Source organism: Beta vulgaris, chromosome 9 (genome assembly GCF_026745355.1).
Source record: "Beta vulgaris subsp. vulgaris cultivar EL10 chromosome 9, EL10.2, whole genome shotgun sequence".
In the NCBI taxonomy this organism is placed as follows: domain Eukaryota; kingdom Viridiplantae; phylum Streptophyta; class Magnoliopsida; order Caryophyllales; family Amaranthaceae; genus Beta; species Beta vulgaris.
Window position 1 is genome coordinate 52,146,096 of NC_079210.1, and position 26,426 is coordinate 52,172,521.

At 36.3% G+C, this 26,426-nt stretch overlaps 3 protein-coding genes and 1 pseudogene across 3 annotated transcripts; all 4 read left to right on the plus strand.

The window, feature by feature from the left end:
• Window positions 1–968: 968 nt before the first annotated feature.
• LOC104904678 (proline-rich receptor-like protein kinase PERK15) lies at window positions 969–7,648 on the plus strand. Its single transcript, XM_010693024.4, has 8 exons — window positions 969–1,413; window positions 3,893–4,408; window positions 5,346–5,429; window positions 5,536–5,606; window positions 5,798–5,874; window positions 5,953–6,100; window positions 6,760–6,918; window positions 7,122–7,648. Exons 1-8 carry the CDS (start codon window positions 1,116–1,118, stop codon window positions 7,431–7,433), a joined length of 1,665 nt encoding a protein of 554 aa, XP_010691326.1. The 5' UTR covers window positions 969–1,115; the 3' UTR covers window positions 7,434–7,648.
• A 955-nt stretch (window positions 7,649–8,603) lies between these two features.
• Window positions 8,604–12,854, plus strand: LOC104905042 (proline-rich receptor-like protein kinase PERK15). Its single transcript, XM_048636805.1, has 9 exons — window positions 8,604–9,164; window positions 9,264–9,380; window positions 9,612–9,962; window positions 10,246–10,332; window positions 10,428–10,498; window positions 10,842–10,918; window positions 11,008–11,155; window positions 11,246–11,404; window positions 11,803–12,854. Exons 1-9 carry the CDS (start codon window positions 8,780–8,782, stop codon window positions 12,076–12,078), a joined length of 1,671 nt encoding a protein of 556 aa, XP_048492762.1. The 5' UTR covers window positions 8,604–8,779; the 3' UTR covers window positions 12,079–12,854.
• Window positions 12,855–14,114: 1,260 nt separating this feature from the next.
• Window positions 14,115–17,799, plus strand: LOC104905044 (proline-rich receptor-like protein kinase PERK15; annotated as a pseudogene).
• A 5,484-nt stretch (window positions 17,800–23,283) lies between these two features.
• LOC104904679 (cytosolic sulfotransferase 15) lies at window positions 23,284–24,710 on the plus strand. Its single transcript, XM_010693026.3, has one exon. It carries the CDS (start codon window positions 23,356–23,358, stop codon window positions 24,322–24,324), a length of 969 nt encoding a protein of 322 aa, XP_010691328.1. The 5' UTR covers window positions 23,284–23,355; the 3' UTR covers window positions 24,325–24,710.
• The last annotated feature ends 1,716 nt before the right edge of the window (window positions 24,711–26,426 follow it).

The following is a 26,426-nucleotide window of genomic DNA, read 5'->3' on the forward strand; positions in this document are numbered from 1 at the left end:
GAGGCGCCCACCATGTAAGCCTCATCCTATGGTGGAGCGGCTGCCATGGACGCCTCCATCAGTGGTGAGGCATCCATGGTGGGCGCCTCTTTATTTTATAAAAAAATTTGGAGAGGCGTCCATCATGGATGCCCCATCACCGGCGGAGGCATCCTTAGCAGGCGTCTCACCTAGTAAATCGAAATGAGTAAACAGAGGAGAGAAGAAGGGTGGGGTGTGATGGTGGTAGCAGCTGTCATGGTGGTGGTGTGTCGGGGCCGGTAAAGATGATGGGGAGGGTAGTGAAGAAGGAAGGGGAGAATGGGAAAAACATAGGAAAAAAGAAGGATGAGTTGTGGTGGTGGCGGTGTGTTGGAGGCAGTGGTGAAGTGGAAGATGATAGGGAACGGAAGTGAAGAAAGAAGAGAAAAAATGAAAGAAAAAGATGAAATATATCTATATACACATACTATATTTTTATACATGTATTTAGGGGGTAAATGGGAAATTTCATAACGAGCAAATCACTTTTAAAAATAGGAGCAATCATGTAATAACATTTAACAACCACCCCTAAATAATTCCTAATGTAGAGTTGAGATTTGGTCCCCATGGATTCGGTCACCTGCCTATGGCGTGACAGTCATTGACAGATAGACGAAATTGCGGCACAACTTCTAAATTCTTTATAAATTATAATTCTTCTATTGGGCCCCATTTCCCACCCCAGATTCACTTTTCCTTCCAATGAGTTGGCACGTCAAAAAGCCGTCAAACTGCCATAATCACGCTACTCCTCCTCCTCCTCCTCCTCCTCTTCCTTCCCAAAATTTAATTATAAAAATAATTCACAACACCAACAACAAAACGACACCGTTTCATCCATCCCTTTCCCCACATTTTTCATTATTTTTCTTTTTTTTTAAATATTTTTTAATAAGGAGTTTTCACTTTCCAGAAATCAAACACTATACACTATACACTATACTATCGTTAGTAACCCACTGTACTAAGAAAAAAGCAAAACACAACAACAACAACGTCTCGCAACTTCAGACACTTTTCTCACATTTTCTCTCTCCTCATTTTTTACGAACTTTAAGGTTTTTCATTTTTTTTCTCTCTCATCCGCTCCGATGTCTTCGCCGCCGCCGGAAATTACGCCGTTGATTCCGGCGGATAACGTGACAGTAACGGCGGCGCCGCCTGCGCCGCCGACAGGAGAAGCAGCCGCCGTTCCACCTACTTCGGAAACGGCGTCGTTTCCAGTAACACCTTCTTCTAGTTCCGGAATGCCGAGGCAAACTTTGACTGCTTTGGTAGTTGGAATTGGGCTTGGAGGGTTAATTGTTCTTATTGCTGTGGGTATTTTCGTCTTTTTTAAGCGGAGGAAGCGGATGAAGGAAGAAGATGAGTTAATGTTGCCTACTAAACGTATGCTTTTTCTTAGTTACTTGATTTGTGTTTCGATTTGAAGTCATACGACATCTATAATAAATATTTAAAACTAGGAAATATATATCAAATTGATTTAAAAGAATTTTTATAATATGGTAAAACCACCATGTTATTTGTTTGTTTGTTTATTATTTGTTTTTTTGCTGTTCTTTTTTTATATTTAATATTTTTTTGTGGTTGTTTGATTTGTGAAGTTGTCGTTATTAATGACTTCTCTGACTGATCTGATGCAGAAGTATTTTAAATTAGAAATGTGATTAACATTGTTTGGTTTGGAATTTGTAATGTTAATTTGACCAAAGTATTTAAATTTGGTGTAGATTTGTTTTGGTTAAGTTTGAATTTGTAGATTGAATTTTTATTTGAAGGTGTACATTGTAGATGGTGGATTTTTTTTTGTAGGGGGTTGAACTTGTAAATTGAAAGTTGAATTTGATAAAGGCGTAGTAGTGTGATTCAAAGTAAGTTTGAGTGAGTGGGCAAGTTGAGTTTGATGGAGGCGTAGTGTGATTCGGACTAAGTTTGAGTGAGTGAGCAAGTTGAATTTGATGAAGGTGTAGTGAGATTCAAAGTAAGAAGGTGAATGAGGCTTGTTATATGAAGTCTATGAACTATGAAGCATAAAAACCTTTAGAGTATGAGGTTCCCATTTCTGAAACGTTTCAGTTCCCCCTAGCCCTTTTCATGCTGATGAAAATCGAGTATGGATGGATATTGAGGTTTCTTCGTTTTCTGAAATGTCTTATGTTTCTAATATCCTGGCTGTTTCCGTGCTACATAGACTGGAGCTATGCCAACTTCCCGGGCACTTTTAGACAACAAATGGATCAAACTTGATAAATAATATCACACAGATGCAATATTATGATGTTCGTGAATCCTAGCAGCATATATTGCATCAGAAAGTTATCCGTTTCCTTTTTGTTCTTTAATGCTACTTGTTAGCCTGTTGCCATCACGAAGCCTCGTTTGTCATACTAGGATGATAAAAGTAGACCTATATGGTGGGAAATCGACAGCTTCCCACTTTGACTTGTGGAAAGCTACTTAAGGAAGATGTGCAGTGTGTACATCCTTTTGTGAATGAAGTTTGAAGAGGAAATTTCTTTCCTTGCTTGAATTTGAAGTAAAAAAGGGCCAAAGCACTGATCCACTCTTTGTGAGATATCTGCTTGTCATTTTTTTTTTCCTTCCCTAATATGCTATATTGTAAAGGCAAGCAGCAAACCCTCTGGCTAATCTTACAGAAATGGATGTTTTGGATCATGCAGATTTTTTTTCTATGTGGGTAATTTAACCATTAGAAATATGATCAATGGAACCCATCTTTGCAATTTCAATGTTTTTCTTAATGGTCTACATGTAGTGGGTAAGTTACTCCTTGGGTATATGTATCAATCTCCATATCATGTCAACCTGGTAGCTCCTCATTATGCTATTCAATTCTTCAGCTCCATTTTGCTTTGTTGGATTATTCTCAGCACTTATACATCCAGTTTTTCCCTTGCATAACTTCGAAAGATGTGTAAGACCTAACTTCAAGGCCATACTTTCTGCAGTTTACAGACAAATACCTTAAGCAGCAATTTGTTGTTTGGATTGGAGGATTAACTTCTTTCTTAATGTTCAATCTCACAGTCTCTTTTGATTTCTGTTCTTTTTTTGCATTCCGTTTTTGGTTTTCACTCACCTTTTTTATCTTCTTGTAGAATGATTACCTGTCACTGCAAGACGATGCTTATATTCTGGTTAGCTTTAGGCATACATCTCCTATGGAGCCTTTTTGACACTTCGGCTTCCTGTTAAATTGAGGGTTAAGATAAAAAGGGGTTATTATGGTTTCCTCAGTGATTTTACTCAAAATTACTTGCTGTTAATGAACATTTCGTAGGCCTTACTCAGTCATCATCTAATCATCACCTGAACCGACTTTGTGAAATTCCACTCTTCCTAGCATATATCTTCAAGTTTCTCTCACTGGAAAAGGATATATACCGTAATTTCTCCTGGACCCCAGTGATTGTACTTAAGATGATGTTTCTGTAATCATGATTATCTTTTTATCCTTCCAAGTCAGATGTAGACTCTCAACATAACTGGTATCTTATAGGCGTCAGCGGGACTGACATTGTGACACTCACTCTTCTTGTCATATCTCCGGATGTTTGTCTCACCTTCCATTCTGGGATCCGAGATATAATTGTCCTCTTTCTGTTTATGTTATCAATTATCATCATGATTTTTCATATTATTGTTTGCTTCTGTAAGTTTTAGAAGCTTGCCGTTTAGAAGTAATGGTGTATAGATATGATGTGTGTACTAAGAAGGGCATGGCAGTTCTATGCCAGTTTCAAAAATGAACATAAGGGATTTTTGTTTTTGTTTTGTTTTATTTTATTTTTCCTTTTTTTACATGCTGTTCACACTAGCTTATGAGATTGTTGACTTTCTTTAGATAATCCTTGTGGTGGACAAGCACAACAGTTCCAGCACAATGCACCTTCGTCTAATAATGATATGGTTCATCAGCAACTTAAATCTGATCCTTTGTCTGGATCACAATCACAAGGTGCTGTTGTACCAATACAACCTTCAACAAGTAGCAGCTTGGGCTCAGAGAAATCGAATTCGGCACAGCCACCTGGGATGTCATTGCCTTTCCCGAATGGCACATTTACTTATGAAGAATTGGCTTTGGCAACAGATAATTTTTCAAGTATCAATCTTCTCGGTCAGGGTGGTTTTGGATATGTCCATAAAGGAGTCCTGCCTAACGGTAAGGAGATTGCAGTCAAACAGTTGAAAAGTGGAAGCGTGCAGGGGGAGCGCGAGTTCCAGGCCGAGGTTGAGACAATAAGTCGTGTGCATCATAGGCATCTTGTTTCACTTGTTGGACATTGCATTTCTGGAGATAAGCGAATGCTTGTCTATGAGTTCATTGCTAACAAAACCTTGGAGTTCCATTTACATGGTCAGTTATTTTTGTTTGGCATCTATTTTGACTTCGTAATCTAGCATGCGCAATTTTAACCTTGATTTTTTTCAAAATTTCGAGCTTAACTTATCTTATAGCATGGTTATATTTTTGTCAGTTATTTACTCTGGGTATTGAAATTATGTGGTCACGTGAAGCAAGTAGCAATTTAGGATAGTCTTAATTCATAAGTTATGTAGCAGTGTTAGCTATGCAACCTTCTTTCTAAATGTTTAACTTGTTGAACTCTTGGAGAATTTCATTTCCCCCTTCCCTTACACTGGTGTTGGATGTTAATTTAATGTAATATGTCCTTTTGACTGGAAATTCTAGGTGGCTATTTTATTACTAATTTGATGGAGACCTCCTTATATGCTTCAAAAATACACCTTATATTTTGGCAGGGAAGATGCTTGTGATGAAAGTGTGCTTATTTATATTGTAGCACAGTGGTTCTTTATCATTGTACAAGTCCATATCTTTTCAGACCTTTCCAGGCTTATAAGGTTCTAGCATACTGTAATGTCGTATCATTATTGATGGTCTTCTCTTCTTTTTCTTTATCGTTCTCATTCTGTAATAAATTACCGCTTCTAATTTAAAAGTCCTTTTGGCTTTTCCAATAATTTTCAATTTTAAATATTAGTAATTTTATAATATCAATGCAATATTGAATGTCACTCTATAACATCAAAGTAAGATTATAAGTTTTTTTTTTCCTAAGAATGCAATTTTGTCTATTTACATCCCAAATGCAATTTTAACTAAATGTAAACAAATTCTTATTTGTGTAAGTGGTAAAAAAAATTTATATTTTGAAGGCTAGTTTTTGAAGGTCAGTAAGTCAAAAGGCCAGGGTTCATTTTTGAACCTTTTTAATTTTTTCTTTTTCACGCCTCTTGACATCTTTTAATAAAGTTTACCACTGTTGTAGAAGGAAAACCACATATGAGTTGGGAAACAAGATTGAAGATTGCTTTGGGTTCTGCAAAAGGATTGGCATATCTTCATGAAGACTGTAAGTTCTTTGATGCTCATTTAGTCATTTGGAAGTATGGTAATTGTCTCTTGGGGACATGTGATTGTTAGGATGTTGACCTTTGGCTAAATTATTGTTAATGCAGGTCATCCAAAAATCATTCATCGAGATATCAAGGCATCAAACATTCTTATTGATGACGAATTTGAAGCTAAGGTAAGGAACTTCATGTTAGCCGGTTGGTTAATTGTATTTACAATCTACCATTACTTTAGGTAACTTCAACTTCTATTTTGAATGTTATGTTGCATTTCTGAGAACACACACTACTGTGCGTATGTGCCGGAGATTTAGACTTATTTGTGTGGTTTCTGAAGTGCTGATTATCTCCTTCTTTGTGCTCCCAGGTTGCAGACTTTGGACTGGCCAAGTTTTCTTTTGACACAGATACTCATGTATCTACCAGAGTTATGGGAACTTTTGGGTGAGCTCAATATATTGCTGCCTTATATCTCTCTTGTGATGTCAAGTACATCAATGACTAATTTGTGGTGACCTGCAGTTACCTAGCTCCTGAGTATGCCTCAAGTGGGAAACTAACTGAGAAGTCAGACGTCTTTTCCTTTGGTGTTGTGCTTCTGGAGTTGATTACAGGACGCAGGCCAGTTGATAAAGCTCGTCCCTTCATGGATGATAGCATGGTTGAATGGGTGAGTTTCTTTCTCAACAGGTTTCTCAGATTGTAATGTATGAGGGGAGTTCATTGCTCCTGTGCTACAAGGAGAATCAAATACAACTTTGATTGCACTAAAAATCTATGATGTCATGTAAAAAAAAAAAGTCTACAAGATCCAATTATAATTTGTTTCTAGAGTTTAGAAATGCAAGTCCTTGTGGTGCAACTCCTTAATTTCTTTAGAGTATTGATCATACATGATGGACTAGATTTAACTGGCTCTTTCAATTGCTTGGGTTTCTTATTTAGTGTGAAGTTGTTGACAGTCATTGCATATAAAAAACTGATTCTGATTAAAAAAGGGTCTAAATTAATCCTTTAAAGTCTAAAGTATCCTTTGAAGTCTAAATTAATAATTTTAATATAATCCGACCCCAGATCCAACCATCAGCTAGCAAATGAATATGAGATGATGATAAGTTATCCAAGTTTGAAATTTATAAGGCACGTAAATTCCAGTTCTGTGATGATCACCAAAAGATACTAGGTGTTTTTGTCAATTCTTGTACTAGTGGACTGTGTTAGACCAACTTTTTCTATGCTTTATCTGCTCATGATTATTTCTTTTCCCTTCTCTGATATCAAATGACTTGTGGATTTTGATGAACTGGTTGTTTCATGTTGAATTTTTAGGCAAGGCCGCTGCTAACACAAGCTCTAGAAGGTGGAAGCTTCCATGAACTTGTTGATCCTAGATTGGAGGACTATAACTCCTCTGAGATGGCTCAAATGATTGCTTGTGCTGCAGTATGTGTCCGTAGTTCTGCGAGGCGACGGCCGCAAATGAGTCAGGTAAACGAGCTGGGATCTGGAATAGATGTGCTTTTAATACTTTGCCTCAAATTTGAGCTAAATTTTGTTTAAATGTTCCCTGAGTAGGTCCCCATTGTGCAGGCAACTTTGTGGTTCTGCATAAATATTTGATTGTTTTTTCAACTCCTGAAGTAAATAATTTGAGCATATGCATCTGATGTCCACCCTTGACTTTCATACAGGTAGTAAGAGCTCTGGAAGGGAACTTGTCTGCTGAGGATCTGCTGAAAGAAATTGCACCAGATAACAGAGCATTCCACGGAAGTTCAGATTATGACTCTAGTGCCCAATACAAGCAGGATTTGAAGAAATTCAGGAAGCTTGCTCTTGAAAGCCAAGAACAAAGTACTGGTGAGTACAGTGTATTCACCAATGAGCATGGTGTTCCCCCGTCAACCTCGAGTACTGAAAATCAACCTGATGACACTCAGGAGATTGAAACTGGGAAATCTAAAACAGGCACCACAGGTGTTCTTGAAATTCCTGTTGAATAGATTAAACTTTGGATCTAATTTAAGCTAAATTCATTCTTTATGATTTCGTATATTATCTAGTAGAGTTAGGTGTACAAAGAAGTTTTTGTTAATCGTAGTCTTACTATTTAACATGGCAAAGGCCATTGTATTATTGTATATGTTCTGATAAGCTTGAGAGTTCAGACTTAACTAGTGTATCACCTCGATTCTTTTCTTACTAGACTTCCTGAGCACATGAATTGCATATTTTCAGAAGTTTATCATGCCTATCATCGGTGTAATCCTATATAGACTTGGCAAAACTGACTTGATTGGAAATCCAATTTTGAATCGAACATGCCTTTGAATAATATAGAGACAACAAGGACCAATCCGAATTCGATTCAAACATCAATATTGTACCTATATTTTTTAATTTAATGTTTATATTTACTCGAAATGACTTGAAAATCGCATACCTGAACATAACGTGAACCAGTATAATTCAACTCGACCACAACCAGAACGATTCAACTCGACCACAAATCGAATTGAACGAAATGACAAATTTGGAAAATACTTTATTTACATGGAACCCGATAACCCATATTAGAAATCCACCCACCAACGTTTACTGGGTGGGCCTTTTCTTGTGCATACAACTAAAATCTGGTGATTAGGTGAGAGATACATTGATATGCAATATAGAATTCTAAAATAGAACATAATTTGTATTTTGTAGTAACCAATTGAGGAAAACACGATTTCATACTTGTTTTACTATTTTCTAATTTAAGAGCTTTCTGCCAGTAGTTGAGTCCTGCATACTTGACTTGTTCTCCATTTATTCTAATCATTTGTGAATTATGAAAAAAAAAAGTCAAACTGAACATATATCATGAACTATATGATCTGAAAAAGTAAGCAAAATAAATTTGTTTCTTGGAAATATGTTCCACAATAAAGTTCCTAGTTTTTTGATCCTCTTAGTTCTTCAACAATGTAATGTTGGTCATTCAGAGCCTCACTTTGTGAGTTCTTTTTGTATAAAAAAGAGTGGCTCTTACACTAGCAACAGCCTTTACAGAAACAATCTAGGTCTCATGTTTTTTAATCTGACTTCTGAATCATCTCTGAAAGGCTTTTCTAACTTCACTGCTGGTGAAGGTCTTAACAAAGTACATGCTCTATTCTACTGTAGGGGTGACTTAAAACATTCAGATTGTCGCGACTGTGTTGAAACTGCAACATCAAGAATTGTTTTTGAGTGCCCCAATGAGAAAGAGGCAATCATTTTCTTTGAGGAATGTACGTTTCGTTTTGCCAACCGTTCTTTTTTCTCCATTGAGGAAGAAGAACCAAATGATTGGTCTTACAGTGAAGCTATGGTTTCTGACAAAGATGAGTTCAATCAGGTACTTACAGCTGCGGTTAGTAGGCCAATTAATCAGGCTGCTTTTAATACTTCTAAAGGAGGTTTTGATACAGGAATTACGACAAATTCTTCTGCGAATGTGACATTGTATTGCCTTGCACAATGTACACCTGATATTCTTGGTATCCCATGCCATAAATGCCTTGTTGCAGCACTTGGGAATCTTGTTGATGAAGGGAAAACGAAGATGAGTCTTTTCATGCCTAGTTGTCAGGTTATGTATTCTCTTGCTCCTTTCTTCACTATTGGAAAACGGACACCAAGTTCTTCACCAGTTCCTACAATTGATTCCCCTCCAAATGTACCATATGCTCAAGTTCCGTCTGTGTCTCAAAGTAAGTAAAAACGACTTATTATACATGCTGCTCACTACTTTGATTTGATGAGCTAAACGTTTTCATACGAATTCTAACTTTTTGTTTTGTTTTTGACAGGAAAGAGTAAACTGTTCATTGCTGTAGGAGTTGCTGCTGCTTTAGGATTGCTTGTGTTTCTTTTTGCTGTTTGGTTTTGGTTGCGTAAGAGAAAGGCGAGTGAGGAGCGCAAACAAGGTATGGTGATACTTGGTTTCTGCACTCTTTGAATACTATGGTAACAATGATCTGCTTTACTCTATATATATGATTCATAAAGATGGATTTCGTTTTGTTTGTTTCTTTAGCTAATTGTAGTTATTGTACTGTATATAAATTCTATCACAAATACTACATTTATTGATCAAAGCAGCAAAAATTCATGTCCTGGCCTTTTCTTTTAATTTCTTTCATTCTCCCACTTTTCAGATGAGTCGTTTGTTGGACAAATCAAAGAAATTTCAAACAATGTGCATAGCACATTTACATATGAAGACTTAGCTTTGGCAACTGAAAACTTTTCCAGCGTTAATCTTGTTGGTCAAGGTGGTTTTGGATATGTCTACAAAGGAGTCTTGTCTAATGGCAAAGAAATTGCAGTCAAACAGTTGAAAACCGGAAGTTCTCAAGGAGAGCGCGAGTTTCAGGCAGAGATCGAAACAATTAGTCGTGTGAGTCATAAACATCTTGTTTCACTCTTTGGATATTGCATCTATGGAGATCAACGTATGCTTGTGTATGAGTTCATCCCAAACAAGACCTTAGAGTTCCATTTACATGGTAAGTTCTTTGTTTTAGCATCTATGATCTAAGTCATCTAACTATGATTCTGTTTAAGAAAATACTCCCTCTGTCCCTCGTAAGATTTTTTTTTTTCTTCACATTATCCGAAACACACTTTCAACCATTAATAAGTTATTATTATGTTTTGATAAGAAGTATACAAATTCATGTATAAAACTAGATTATATGGACAATATATGTGAATTTTAGAAAAATAGATAGAAAATTTTTTGGGTTGTTGATCCTATCTCATGACCTAGTTGGAGTGAAATTTTCGTAGGAGAAGGAATAGAACCTATGAGTTGGGCAACAAGGCTGAAAATTGCTGTAGGTTCTGCGAAAGGATTGGCTTATCTTCATGAGGACTGTGAGTGTTTTAGTGAACTCAACTGCTCATGTAATCGTTTTATTTTCCTTTCATAGGATAGAAGTTTATGTTTAGCTAGAAAAATGTATTTGCAGGCCATCCGAAAATCATACACCGAGATATCAAGGCAGCAAATATTCTTATTGATGATCAGTTTGAAGCAAAGGTAAGAAACTTCATCCTACCTGAGTGATAACTTGAATTTCTGAACTTCAAGTTAGATAATTAGATGTTTTATTGACCTATCAATCCATATATTTGTGTGCGTATAATCTAAGCTACTCAGACTAGGATACTGTTGTTGAACAGATGGAAGTGTCCGAGTATCAGACTTGGCTATTTTGTGAAAACATACATGATTTTGACCCAAATAAAGTGTCATAATGTCGAGGATTTAACATACTTGAAGTTAAATGAAAAGTCGTTACAGTTTCCTTTAGACTTATGCAAGTGATTCTTTAGAGTAGTCTTCTCATGCATTATTATTTTGTTCTTGATCACGTCTCCAGGTTGCAGATTTTGGACTCGCGAAGTTTTTTTTAGACACAGATACTCATGTATCTACTAGAGTAGTGGGAACTTTTGGGTAAGATCAATACTTGACCGTTTTTCTCTGTTCTGGTGTTGAGTTAGTATATCATTAGCTAACTATTTATTGAGGTAATTAACTTGCAGTTACCTAGCTCCAGAGTATGCTGCAAGTGGGAAACTTACTGAGAAATCCGATATATTTTCCTTTGGAGTTGTGCTTCTGGAATTAATTACAGCATGTCGACCTCTTGATAGAGCTCGTCTCTTCATGGTTGATAACATTGTTGAATGGGTGAGGTTATTTTTTTTGCCATTGGAACGTTTCTTGGATTCGAATTTTTTGTGATTTCTGCTTATGATTTTCCCTACGTTGAAATTGTAGGCAAGGCCTTTGTTAACACAAGCTCTTGAAGGTGGAAGCTTTAATGATCTTGTTGATCCTAGTTTAAAAGATTACATTCCATGTGAGATGGCTCGAATGATTGCGTGTGCTGCTGCATGTGTTCAGGTGTCTGCAATACAACGGCCTCGAATGAGTGAGGTAACTGCCTTGTACTCAAAACACATTTGCATCAAGGAAGATAATCTTACAGGGGATAATATATACATCCCTTGTTCTAAAATGATAAGTCACATCATCCCAACCCTCATAGTTAACGATTTGACATCCATGATCCAATCACAACCATCACTATTATGACACTCGCTGCACCCAAGCCAATAGTTTGGGGTGTTTTGGCTACTAGTTAAATTTGGTGGTGTGGTGTACCAGCGCCATAGTTTGTGGTGTTAGAGACCAATTTTGCCCAACTCTTCCAACAATATTATACGCGATTATTAATTCCGGAATGAAGCCTACACAAACTTTATGCCATATCTCCAAAGTTCTGTTAAACTCCTCCTTTACTTCCTTTTTGTGGTTCTGTGTATATCATACAGGTAGTACTAGCTCTTGAAGGGAACTTGTCACTTGAAGATCTGTTGAAAGAAAGCACTGCAGATAACAGAATGATAAACGGAAGTTCAGATTACAAGTCCGGTGTTGAGCACAAGGAAGCTTCAAACAAATGGGAGAAAGAAGCTCTTCAAAGCTATGCACAAAGTACTGGTATGTACAGTGCAAACACAAGTGAGGCCATATCTACATCGAGTAATGAAAATCAACAAGATACACAGGAGATAATGAAAATGGCTATTATAAACAAACCACGGTGAAATTCTTTTGGAATGAATAGACTAACCATTGATTCTAAAATCAAGAAAATTCTTCAAAATGTGTCTGCTACTAAGTTTATTCTGATTGATGAACTTGAGAAAAATTCAATCAATTTCTCTCGATTTCTTGCTTCTTTCGCTCATTTCAACTTCTTATGGACTTGTGGTATCAGGTGCACAAGTTTTATATTCTTGGTTCAACTGAATCATGCATTTCTAGCTCTTTGTTGTTTTCTGCAGCTGTTATATCTTCATCTGATCAAAACCTTAAGCCTCTGTTTGCTTTCAATGGAGACAATTGATCAGTGGTCTATTAGACTATGTATTTGCAAACAATAATAAAGCTGAACATACACACGAAACATAAGTTTGATGAAAATATCAGTAGAAAAGTTTGAATATTTGATCCGATATAAGAAGACTGAATATTTGTGTGTGATCAGTAGCCTAATATTGGATTGAATATGGATAAAGAGTTTCTAACATTGTATCTGAATATAACACTAGATCAAAATGAATGAAGAAGAAGTTTGTGGACTAGTCTAGCCAGGCATAGCATATACTTGTAAACATATAGTCAGGCAGTTTTATGTATTTGAAGTAAATCTATTATTAAGGAGGCATTTGGTTCGTAGGGTGGTATAAGTGTGTTTCGAATCAAAAATCAAACCAGGATGGTGCGGAGTTGGAACAGTGGGCACAACTTGGTCAAAGCCCTTACCTACACCATTGCAACCGCGCTATCATGATTGTGGAAAAATTGTGTCATGATTGCATAGGCCAAAAAAATTTGGCTATAATGTGATAACAAGGCTATGTTTGGGTCACCTTATTTTTACTTACCTCAAAAAATAACAGATCAAGTAACCGAAATTTGCATCAGATCAAAAAAGTTACTCAAAGATCTTCAGGTTTCAGGGGAACTAAATAAAAGCAGATCATTCAAGGAGAATCCAAGTGGAAACGAAGTGTGTTTACCGTGTTGGCAATAGGGGGTGTTGGAAGATGTATGATCAACAATTCAACAGTAAACATACGTCACAAATTGATTCAAATAGCATTATTAGTTTGTATAAAAGAAGAAACATCAATCCATATGGTTAGGACTTTAATGCATGATGTTCTAAGTTCATGAATAAAGTTCTTTATTTAGTAGAGTTAGGTGTACAAAGTTCTTTTTTGTTGATCTTAGTCTTAGTACTTATTCAACGTTTTTTTTGTTAAGGTAAGATGATTATCCCTTGCACAAGTGGGGGGAAATCGCGGATCCCACTTTGCAAGGAGAAAGACTCGCACCCTTGTCACAAGAGTGGAAAGAGGGCCTCCAACCAACTAGGCCAACCTTGATTCTTTAGTACTCAACCAATTTATTATTGTATATGTTCTGATATGTAAGCTCGAGACTAACTAGTGTACCACCCCTATTCTTTTCTTACTATAAACTTCCTGAGCACATATATTACATATTTCCGAATTATGTTGTGTTGATCTTTATGCAAGAATAATGGTTCATTACATGACATAATTTTTTTGTTTTTCATGGGTATAATTCGAAGTCGTAGCATGTGGCCAGAGAATATTGTTAAGTATAAAAACGAGGGAGTGAAAATATAAGAGGGGTTGGATGGTTAACGTCAACTGTTGGCTGGAATGAAACATAAAGTGGTGAAAAAATTGAATGGTCAATTAATGTGAAGGTTTGGATGAGAAAAGTCAATTGTTTGATGGTATTAGCAAACATTTCAATGGTCACTGTGAAGGCTTGGATACCCTTCAATCTTTGCCTACTTTTCTCAAAAAGAAATACGTGTAAACTAATAAAGACCGGAGGGAGTACTTCACATTGATGGTTCACTTGATGAAATATGACAAATTGTCAAACTGAATATATCATGAAATACATCATCAGAAATACTAGCAAGCAACATAAATTTAATCATCAAAAAAAGAAGCAAGCAACATAATTTCTTCTTGTGAAAATGATCCACAATAAGATTTGCATTTTTATAGTTCTCTTAGTTCTTCAGTTGTGTAATATGGGTAATTCAGAGCCTGAGTTTGTTAGCTCTTTCTGTATGGAAAAGAATGGTACTTACACTAGTAAGAGCCAATACAGAAACAATCTAAGTCTCATGTTTCGTAATCTAACTTCTGCATCATCTCGTACAGGCTTCTCTAACTTCAGTGCAGGTGAAGGTCTTAACAAAGTATATGGTTTATTCTACTGTAGGGGTGACTTAAACCTTTCAGATTGTCATGGTTGTGTTCAAACTGCAACATCAAGAATTGTTTTCGAGTGCCCCAATGAGAAAGAAGCAATCATTTTCTTTGATGAATGTACTTTGCGTTTTGCTAACCGCTCTTTTTTCTCCATTGAGGAAGAACAACCAAATGATTGGTCTTACAGTGATGCTATGGTTTCTGACAAAGATCAGTTCAATGATGTACTTACAGCTGCAGTGAGTAGGCCGATGAATCAGGCTGCTTTTAATACTTCTAATGGAGGTTTTGCAACAGGAATTACAACAAATTCTTCTGCAAATCTGACACTGTATTCCCTTGCACAATGTACACCTGATATTCTTGGTAACCCATGCCATAAATGCCTTGTTGAAGCACTTGGGAATCTTATTGATGAAGGGAAGACGAAGATGAGTCTTTTTATGCCTAATTGTCAGGTTATGTATTCTCTTGATCCTTTCTTCAATATTGGAAAACGGATACCAAATTCTTCACCATCTTATCCTACAATTGCTCCTTCTTCTCAAGTTCCGTCTGTGTCTCAAAGTAACAGGTAGCTTACTATGTTCACCACTTTGATTTGATGAGCTAATTATTTTTACAGTCTGATTTTTTGTGTTGTTTTCAGCAGGAAAGAGTAAACTGTACATTGCTGTAGGAGTTGCTTCTGCTTTAGGATTGCTCGTGTTTCTTTTTGCTGTTTGGTTTTGGTTGCGAAAGAGAAAGGAAAGTGAGGAACGTAAACAAGGTATGGTGAATTTGGTTTCTGTACTCCTCAAATACTATGGTAAAATTAATCTGCTCGATGCTATAGTAGTATATATGAATGTATCATATAGAATTGAATTGTTTTCAGTGTTTCTTTAGCTCATTGTTCTATGTAAGTATTATATTAACTCGTTCAGAAAACAAATATATACTACTATGAGGTAAATCCATTTGTTTTATCAGCAAGATTTCATTTCCTAGCATTTCTTGATTTATCCCACTTTTCAGATAAGCGTTTTGCTAGAGAAGCCCAACGAACTTCAAACGATGTGAATAATAACACATTTGCATATGAAGACTTAGCTTTGGCAACAGGAAACTTTTCAAGGGCTAATCTTGTTGGTCAAGGTGGTTTTGGACATGTCTACAAAGGGGTCCTGTCTGATGGCAAACAGATTGCAGTTAAACAGTTGAAAACTGGAAGTTCTCAAGGGGAGCGCGAGTTCCAAGCAGAGATCGAAACAATTAGTCGTGTGAATCATAAGCATCTTGTTTCACTTGCTGGATATTGCATCTATGGAGATCAGCGACTGCTTGTGTATGAGTTTATCCCAAACAAGACTTTAGAGTTCCATTTACATGGTAAGTTCTTAATGATCAAGATTTAGTAGTTCAGAAAATGAGAATTCATTGAAATGTTCTGTTTACATGTTTAATATGGAGTCTGACATTTTTGTAGGAGAAGGAATAGAACCTATGAGTTGGGCAACAAGGTTGAAAATCGCTTTAGGTGCTGCGAAAGGATTGGCTTATCTTCATGAGGAATGTGAGTGTTTCATCAGTGGACTTAACTGCTCATATGATCGTTTGAAGTATGTTGATTTATATTCCTTTCATAGAAAAGATGGTGTGAATATTTAGTTATAAAAATGTATTTGCAGGCCATCCGAAAATCATTCATTGAGATATCAAGGCAGCAAATATTCTTATTGATGATGAGTTTAAAGCAAAGGCAAGGAACTTCATCCTAGCTAGCTGACTATTAGCTTGCATTTCTGAACTTCAAGTTACATGGTTAGATGTTCTATTGACCTATTGAAAGTATACGTTTGTGTGCGTATAATCTATGCTACTCGGACTTGGATACTTGTGCTGAACAGGGGACAGTGTCCTAGTATGTGAATAATGTGAGTCCGCTATTTTGATCCAAAAATAGTGTTGAAGTGTCGAGGATCTGACAAGCATACTTTACGTAAAATGAAAATTCGTTATATATTTCCATTTAGACTTCTGCAAGTGATTATTAAATACTATCTTCTTCTTGATGACATCTTCAGGTTGCAGATTTTGGACTTGCAAAGTTTTTTTCAGACACAGATACTCATGTATCTACTAGAGTTGTAGGGACTATTGGGTAAGCTGAGATCAATACTTCATCATTTAAAGTTATTTCTATGTACTGGTGCTAACTGGTAAATGAAGTCTTATCATTAGCTAATTAGTAATCGAGGTGATTAATTTGCAGTTACCTAGCTCCAGAGTATGCTGCAAGTGGGAAGCTTACAGAAAAATCAGATGTATTTTCCTTTGGTGTTTTGCTTCTGGAACTAATTACGGCGTGTCGGCCTTATAGAGCTCGTCCCTCCATGAATGATAACATGGTTGAATGGGTTAGGTTCTTTTCTCTACTTTGAAACAATTCATAGATTTGTTGATCTTTTAGTGGCTTACACACATAAGTTAAACATTCATAAACTGGTTTGTTCATGTTGAACTTTGTAGGCTAGGCCTTTGTTAACACAAGCTCTAGAAGGTGGAAGTTTGAGTGATCTTGTGGATCCTAGTTTGAAAGACTATATTCCATGTGAGATGGCTCGAATGATTGCGTGTGCTGGTGCATGTGTTCGTGTGTCTGCAAGAGACCGGCCTCAAATGAGTGAGGTAAATGCGTCAAACACTTCTCTCTTTTATGTGAGCTTTTTTAGAGGTGTATTTCAAATTTTATTTTTTTTTGAAGGGAGTGTTTCACTTATTATGGAACGGAGGAAGTATTTTCTTAAAGTTCCTTTTATAAGGATGATCATGTAGTTCTGCGTGTATATGTGATTAGTTATTTGGTTAATGCAGGTAGTACTAGCTCTTGAAGGTAACTTGTCACTTGAGAATCTGCTTAATGACAGTACAACAGATAATACAACGTCAAACGACAGTTTAGATTGTGAATCTGCTTTATTGTTTTCTACATAGTTGTTCTTTTCTTCATTTGATCGCAAAACCTTAGGCCTCTGTTTGCTTTCACCGTTGCCCATGGTAACAATTGATCCGTGGCCTATCGGATTATTTAACGTTGAACGCGGAAACTTAGGCAAAACCACTAAGCAACGCATTTGTATATACTTCTTCCTTTTCGTTTTAAATACAACAAAGGAATATTTTTTATCTCACAAAAAATATCTCTTTGTTGCATTTAAAACGAAACGGAGAAAGTATATATAATGATGTGTAATTGTGTATGGTGATAACTTACGCGTTCAAGCTAGTTTCAAGAACTCATCCGATCTTTAACTTAAAACACCCTATAAGGCTAGAACATATGGATTCGCAAATGGTCCAAATTTTGATGATTGATAAGATTTGACAAGGGAGTACTTATCTAGGTAGGAGATGCTAATTCAATAATACTTCCATGGAGAAGAGCTTCGGAAATTTGTATTCAACTTTAACTTGTTTTTAATTACGTAAATAAAGTCAAGTTGAAATGTATACTTTTTAGATGCATTCTTTTTCACTTTACAAATAGTGAGTATATTGGATGATTCTCCATATTATTGTGTATGCTATGGTAAAGATTATGGGCAACTTGTAGTAAATGGAGAATTCAATTATCTGTTATTATTTTGGCTCTTTGCATTCAAATAATTATAATTTAATAAATATCGTGGTTTTCATATATATTAAAAATGTCTTCTTTTATTCTGAGACGAGAAGACAAAAGATTGTAGTTGATCAATCATCAACGAATAAGTCTTTTTTATCAATGTATGAATTATTAAGGACGCGAATTCGAGATTTTTGTTCTTGTACTAATGATAGTAGAATTTTTTCTAGTATGGTTTTGACATGAAGTGAGAACTATTATAAAATAAAAGAGTGTGTCTCCTGTGAAGGATACTCTATTATCAGTGCTTTTTACCAATTATATGATGATAGAAATAGTTAGTATTGTAACACTATTTAAATAGATCTAGACACTGTCGTTAAATTACAACATCAGTAGAAAAGTTTCAATGTATACCTTCTAGTCAGTGCTTAGTGAGAAGTAAATCGCTTATGTTATTTTAAGAGTTTGCTGAGCTTCTTATGGATCAATGTCACTACCCTTCTTAGCCTCATTTACTAAAATAGTGATCTCATTATTACCTATTCCAGCAAAATCTCCCATCAGAGCCATTGTTAACCATTGGTCGTTAAGGCGTATTTTTAAAATCCCTATATCTACCGTTGTGGCAATAGGAGCATGATTTGGTAATACGGCAATTTGGCCACTACTAGTAGATAAGATGATTTCTTATACTTTTGAATTCCAAACAGTTCGATTAAGACTCAGTACACAAAGATTTAAGATCATTTCTTTAATTTGCTCTTCATTTCTAAGTTCATAGCTTTCGCGGTAACTTCATCGATATTACCTATCAAATAAAAAGGCTTATCAGGAAGACCATCTAATTCTCCGAAAAAGATCAATTGAACAATTATTACTTTTTTTATTAAGTAAAAGGATACTATGTGGGCTTGCGCTTTCTCATAGCCCAGCACACATCGTGAATAGTTGAACTCCTCCACCCATTACTTTCCTTATCAACCTAATGTTCATATGAGAATTCGAATTCACATATAGTGCCTTAAAATCAGGGTGGAGCACCACTACACTCCCAACTCATCCTCCAGCAATATAATGAAAAACAAAGGTTGAAATCTTAGGAAATCAAAATCACAAAGGATTAAAATAGGCAACTTTTAAAAACTAACTTGGTAGTTTTACCAAATGGATTAAACTACTCGCTAAATAGATTAAACTAGTCACTAAATAAATTGAAGAATGTGATTACTGAATGAGTTAAAGAGGTAATTAAATAGATTAAACTGGTCACTAAATATATTAAACTAATCACTATATTCAGAAAGGTAGTTCGTTTGCTTTTTAATATTAGGCTTAAACCATTGCCTAATTTTACAGTAAAAGTATATTGTCCCTTACAAGACTAGCTGAATCAACGTAGAAATTTCTTAAGGGTGGATGGGAAAATTTAGGGTTAGTGATTGAGAAGAGTGGAGGTTGGTCCGTTGGTGAGGAATGGATAATATATTATTATTATTGACCCTTGATTTAGGAGGTAAAAGCTTACCCAATGGTTGTCCTATGGTTTGTACCTTTGTGGTCACCAATTATTTTATTACTTCCTCACTCTTCCACCTAATTCATACCTTACTCATTTCAATCTCATATATTTCTTACTCCTAAATCTTAATGGTTGCCTACCAATTTGTGGTCATTACATTTTTCTTTCCTACTTTTTAACATATCCCACCATATTTTCTCTCTCCTCCAATTCCACAATATTATTATTTATGAATAATTTAATGTTAAAACACTGAATTTTGATGGTAATTAAATAATATTTTTTTAGACAAAATTTTTATTTTATTTAATTAATTACGTTGAATGATTAACACTTGAATCGTATGGCATTGTAGAAAATGGATGTTTTATGAATAATACATTAAACAAGAGCAACAAAGACAAAACATATTATTAAATAGATAAAATCGAAGTTGTTAAAATAAAACAACACTACGCCTTAATTAAAGCATGGTTTCTCCAAATTTCATCCAAATATTTTCCACTAGGTTTGACTTGAGGCGGTCATGCATGGGCTTGTCAAGAACTCGAACTCTGTTAGTCATGTATTGTTTGCAATGTGATTCTCACTAGTTTCATATCTAAATGGTTCATTGACATTTTGCATTTCGTTGACTTGAACTAGGACGTGGAGGTTCCTCATAATCGTTGGGATCATAATAAAGGAAATATGAATCTCGTTCATCTTCAACTATCATGTTATGAACAATAATGCGCGATTATTAGTTTTCCCTAACATCTCTCTATCACGAGCTAAAGCAGGTTGACGAACTATAGCAAATCGAGCTTGTAGTACTCCAAATGCACGTTCCACATCTTTTCATACATCCTCTTGATGTTGAGCAAAAAGAATTTCCTTCTCGTTTCGTGGAAGGTTTATTGTGGGTATAAAAGCTGCCCATCGAGGATATATACCATCGGTGAGGTAGTATTCCATATCGTATTGGTGGTCTTTATAACATAGTTAACTGGAGGTGCACGACCTTCAAAAACATCGTTAAACAATGGAGATCTATCAAGAACATTAATATCATTACACCTACCTGGTATTTCGAAGAAAGCATGCCATAGCCACAAATCATATGAAGCAATGGCTTCAAGAATCAATGTTGGCTTACCATGTCTTCCAGAATACATTTCTTCAAATTGAGTCGGGAAAATTTTCCACCGCCAGTGGATGCAATCAATACAACCCATCATGCCTGGAAATCTCCGTTGTTCAGCTTCTCAAATAAATATATGATGCATGAGATGATGTGGATACTTGTTCTTGGATACTCTTGAGGCATGATGTCAAATAGAAGTGTGTAGAGTTCTAGTTATGTTAGAACTCATATCTTTATTGCTTTCCTAGTTAGAGTTGAATTAGGAATCATGGTTTTGCCTACGTTCTTAAAACGATGGATTTTACATGATTCAAAGAGTCTAAGGAGTCTAGGACTTAGGGACTTGTCCTAAGCCTATTAGGGTTATAGTTTATTATGTTTTCCTAGTAGCATTAGGTTATTTCTTTCCTACTAGGAGTAGCATAATTAAACTAGTATAAATAGGGTCTATGTAGTTCGAATTTTAGATGGTGAATAAGAATAATTTTGTGAGTTTGAGTGTTTACCCAAGTCCTCTTGAGTGCTGGTGGCTTAGCCTTTACGCATTCAAAACCCTTAGATTTATTCCTTGTGGTGGCTTAGCCTTTATCATTGAATAAACTAAGTATTATCCAGTTTTGTTTTGTTTAGTTGGTGGCTTTGCCTTTATGCTAATCAAACAATTCGAACCTTTTATGTTATTCTTGGTGATTAAATTCTTTATGGAATTGACATAAAAGCCTATCCAACCCTTAGTTTGATATTCGTGGTGATTAAATTCTTTAACGAAAATCAACTAAGTACTATCCTTTATTTCTGTTAGCTTCCGCACTTATTATTTGATCTTAGAAGATTAAATACATCAATATATTTAAATATGTTTCAGTAGGTCGTCTCAGATATTCATCACTAAAGTGGTCGGGAGACAACCCCTTCAACAAAATGTTGCAATGAATCTCTCGCAAGAGACGCACTGATTTGTAGATAATCGTCCACTGAATCAGTTGATGTGTCGTATGCTAACAATCGTATAGCTGTTATGCACTTTTATAATCCAGAAGCACCAAGTCTACCAGTGGCGTCTAGCCTTGGTTTGAAAAATTCATTACGAGTAGTTAAAACTTCTACTATAGAGAGGAATTAAGACATGTTTTCGCATGCGAAATCTTCAGCGGAAATAATTTGGAGGGAAGACAGGATTATCTGCAAAGTAGTCACTCCATAAGTGGTCGTGTCCACTTTCACGATCTCTTGGAACTTGAGTCTTTGATGCCCTAGGAACTTGATTAACCACTGCGTATATTCCAGCTAGATTGGCCATTATGAAGCCATTCATCATCTGATCCATCAGACAGTTTGCTTGTCTACGCCTTTTATAACATCTTCTATAATTTGCTTGATTAGAATTGGCAACATCATTAAAATTGGAGGAGTGTCGAAAGTTGAAATATGGTTGTTTTAACTTGTTTCAGATGACATTATTTAGTGTGTATATATGAACGTTCTTGTGTGAAAGGATGAGTAGAGTAAAGCTTAGCATCAAACTAAATTTATATATAGACATGATGTCTATCATTATTGCCATCAAATAATGACATTTCTTCAAAATCCACCAAAACAATAATGCTTCAAAAATTGAATGGTCATTTTGTCATATTTAGTTATTAAAGTTACATAATGCATCTGAATATGCAATGAATACCCATTCCTGTATTTGTTTATTTTCTTGCAAGTTATGAATATTATTGCATCTGATCACCAATATTGAGTAGTCTTTGTTTAAAGGTGCGGTTTTTTTTAAAATCATACCACAAAAACTAGCTTACCTAGTCGTTGCCCATCGGTGGTTTTTTTAATAGAGAGTTATAAAAACTAATAGTATAATAATTTTTTGAGGAGAGAGTTATAAAAACATAATCTTACAAGAAAACATTGAAAGACTGATCGGCCAAGATGTATAGATAAATATTTTTTTTTTGGGTTGGTAAGAAGAAGTGGTCCGGACTCCGTTTGCGTCTTAATGGGCCAGGCAATTGAGAGTAAAGGGTAAGGGTGTAAGTTATTTGGTTAAAAACCGAAAACCAAACCAAACCAAACCGAATTAGTAATTTGGTTGGTTTTTTTGAAATTCGGTTTGGTTTGGATTCAAAAAATTTATTTTTTCGGTTTGGATCGGTTTTGGTTTTGGAAAACCGAAAAAACCGAAATTATTGTCACTTAACATACGAATTTTGTCTGTTATTTTTTTGTGTTTCTTTTTTTTAATATTAATTACGAAAATACAAAAATATTGTCACTTAAAATACGAGTTATCAAAAAGTTTGGTTTAAATTCGGTTTGGTTTTTATCTTGGTTTGATTTAATTTCATTTCGGTTTGGTTTGGATTTTGGAATATGAAAAAAATTTGGTTTAGATTTGAAAGATAAAAAAAATTCGGTTTGGTTTGGTTTGGTTTGGTTTTTAGTTTCATATTTTGGTTTGGTTTGGTTTGGATTGAGTCGAATTTCGGTTTGGATTTAGTTTGGAATTTTCAAAACCGAATTTATTTCGGTTTGGTTTGGTTTTGACCTAAAACCAAACCAAAAACCGAACTTACACCCCTAGTAAAGGGGAAGGGTAAGGGGAATTCCTACCTTCAAAGTGACTCTAGTGGGGATTGAACCCCGAACATTGAGGTTGGAAGGGTGCTCTCCTTACCACAAAACCAAGTACAATTTGGTGTATAAATAATTTTATTTGGTAGTGTCGGTACAGTACTTTTTTCACCATTATTATTTTCAGTAGTATATGATTGTAGAAAGCAAATACTCTAGCAAATAGCAATGGAGTCCTCTAACACAAGCATCCCACTAAAAAGAGAGGAGGACCCAAAACACCTTAAAGAAAGCCTACCAAATGAGCTATGGTTTGATGGAAAACCCATTTACCTATATCAAGGATTTTGGGCATCTAGGTTTGATTTCATCTATTCCTTTCTAAACAACTTTGAAGCTCAAGATAATGATATCTTCACAACCAGCTTCAGGAAAGTTGGTACAACTTGGCTCAAAGCCCTTGTTTTCGCCATTCGCAATCGCGAAAACTACGAACCTTCAGACCATCCTTTACTCAACCATAATCCCCATGAATTAGTCCCTCAATTAGAGTCCAATATTTATGCAAAATCAACGTCCCCGGATTTTAGCAACTTTAAATCTCCTAGGATGTTTGGTACCCATGTACCATTTTCAGCATTACCAAGTTCAATGAAAGACTCAAAATGCAAGATCATTTATATCTTTAGAAACCCACTTGATGCTTTTGTATCTTCTTGGTTGTTTTATCAACATGTAGATGGTTATAAACCAAATATGAAGACTGACATGTTAGACCTATATTTTGACATGTTTTGTCTAGGGAAAGTTCCATTTGGGCCTTTCCCGGAGCATGCTTTGGGGTATTGGAAGGCGAGCCTCGAAAGACCGGAGAAGGTGTTGTTTATTAAGTACGAGGATTTACAGGCAGATCCTAGACCTGTATTGAAAACAATGGCAGTTTTTTTAGGATGTCCTTTTACAGATGAAGAAGAAGTAGGAGGTGTGATTGATGATATTGTTAAGTTATGCAGTATTCGGAAGCTGAAAGAAGCTGTGAGTACTAGTGATCAAGTGTATCCTGTGATTTCGAATGAGAAGTTCTTCCGTAAAGGGATAGTAGGAGATTGGATTAATTATCTTACTCCATCTATGGCGGGTAAACTTGAGAAGATTATGGAAGAAAAATTTGGAGGTTCAGGTTTAAACTTCTCATAATAAGCTAGAATACTAGTCATTATGTAGTCATTACTTTCTTTGGTTTACTTGAATTATTGTGCTTGTTATTTGCTATATTGCTGGAATAAATCTGTAGAACCTCTTGTTAAGGGTCCGTTCGGTATTGCTGGAATAAATCTGTAAAACCTCTTGCTAAGGAGTCGTTCTGTATTGCTGGAGTAATTATGTATAACCTCTTGTTAAGGGTCCGTTTGATATTGCTGGAATAAATCTGTAGAACCTCTTGTTAAGGGGTTCGTTCGGTATTGCTGGAATAAATTTGTAGATCTCTTGTTAAGCTGTTTGTTGTGTGTAATTGTATCCTTTTTTTCAATTGTACAATTCTCTAATTTGAAAGTTTTATATTAATGGTTGCGCTACATATATATTGTTGGTAATATGTGATCTGTATCTCTAATTTTATGACATAAGTCACTCTTTTTATCTATTTTTATCTCTGTTCTTTAGTATGTGTGTTACCCCTATATTTAGTAATTAATAAAGAACGAAGAAAATATTAGGGTCGAGAAGAGAAAAAAACAAACCACCTTTTATGCTTGAGTGATGAGTGTACGTCCTCTACTCCTCTAGGAGTTAATCCTAGAGGTGATCATTATGGTCCGGCCCAGCTCAGCCCGTTTTTGGGCCGAGTTTTGGGTAGAATTTTTCGACCTGCGGGCCGGGCCGGGCCCGCCGTATTTTTTTTTGCTTTAGCGGGCTTTGGACAAGCCAAAAACAACTTTTTAGTCGATTTTTTGGCCCGACCCGTTTTAGCCCGCAAAACCCTGCTAATTTAGGCCCGAAATAGCGGGTTTTGGACACAAAAATTCGGCCCGCAATTTAGGCCCGCCCGACCAATGGGCAAATTTTCCTGGTCTCGGCCCGGACCGAACCCGGCCCGGCCCATGATCACCTCTAGCTAATTCTCACATTTCTGGTCAGGTGATTCTGGGATCAGGACCGTCTTGGATATTTATGGCCCCTTGTTATATAATGAAAATTAGCCCTTTATTTCCCGTTAATGAGAGAAAAGGACCGCAATTTTTCATAAAGAGTAGAGAGAATCAATACTAACTAATTGATAGATTAATTTATTATTGATAATTATGAAAAAGTATTGATGACAATGCTGAAGTTAAAGATATGGAAGGTTGAATTTTTGGTGAAAGAGATTGAGGAAAATGATAGAGGATATCGTGAATTATGGAATACGGAGATGAAGATGTGAAGCGTTTGCCGTTTATATATAATAATGATCTATTTTTCCATTTTTGTTTCTCTTGGTTGTGGCTTTGTTCGCATTTACTCATCTCAGTGAGCAAATAAGGTGTACAAATGCACCAAATATAAACAAATTTAAGGGCATAGACATGAATATAAATGCATGATAATGTTGCATTGCAGATGAGCAACAGGTCCAGTGGTCCAAGGCCTAAGGCCTAAGTAAAGGTGGCCATGGGCCGGGCTGGCCCGCGGGCTGCCCGAGCCCGGCCCGTTTTCGGCCCGGCCCGGGCCCGCTATGGGCCCGGCCCGGCCCGCTGACCATAACATGGGCCGTGGGCCTTGCACGTTTGGAGATTTTAAATTTCGGCCCGGGCCCGGCACGAGCCCGTGGGCCTTGTAATTTTTTTTTTCCAAAAACTGTGATTTTTGGACCAAGCCCGCGGTGAGCACGAGCCCGGCCCGCCAGGCCCGTGGGCCGGGCCGGGCCATGGACAAGTTTCCCACAATTTCTGCCCGGCCCGGCACGGCACGAGTTTGATGGGCCACGGGCCTGGCCCGGCCCGTATTCCACTTCAGCCCGCGGGCCTGGCCCGTGGTCAGGCCCAGCACGGCCCGTGGCCAGCTCTAGGCCTAAGGGTATTGACGTGAATACAATATATGATAATGTTGCGGATAAGGATGGAAATGGGTGATGGATCATCCATCACCCGCTTAACCCGGTATTTTAAATGGATGAAAATCCGAATTTAAATGGATGGAAAGTGGGTGGTGGGTGAGAACTTTTTCATCCGTCACCCGATCTATCACCCGTTTATCATCCAACTTATAACCCAATTATTAAATTTTACATGTAAATTACTTATATTTTATGTTTTTGA

Coding starts and splice junctions, on each gene's coding strand:
- LOC104904678 (XM_010693024.4), top strand. CDS start 1,116: ATGTCTTCGCCGCCGCCGGAAATTACGCCGTTGATTCCGGCGGATAAC. Junction 5,430..5,535: donor GGCATATCTTCATGAAGACT/GTAAGTTCTTTG, acceptor TTGTTAATGCAG/GTCATCCAAAAATCATTCAT. Junction 6,101..6,759: donor ATGATAGCATGGTTGAATGG/GTGAGTTTCTTT, acceptor TTGAATTTTTAG/GCAAGGCCGCTGCTAACACA.
- LOC104905042 (XM_048636805.1), top strand. CDS start 8,780: ATGGTTTCTGACAAAGATGAGTTCAATCAGGTACTTACAGCTGCGGTT. Junction 9,963..10,245: donor CTTAGAGTTCCATTTACATG/GTAAGTTCTTTG, acceptor AAATTTTCGTAG/GAGAAGGAATAGAACCTATG. Junction 10,333..10,427: donor GGCTTATCTTCATGAGGACT/GTGAGTGTTTTA, acceptor ATGTATTTGCAG/GCCATCCGAAAATCATACAC.
- LOC104904679 (XM_010693026.3), top strand. CDS start 23,356: ATGGAGTCCTCTAACACAAGCATCCCACTAAAAAGAGAGGAGGACCCA.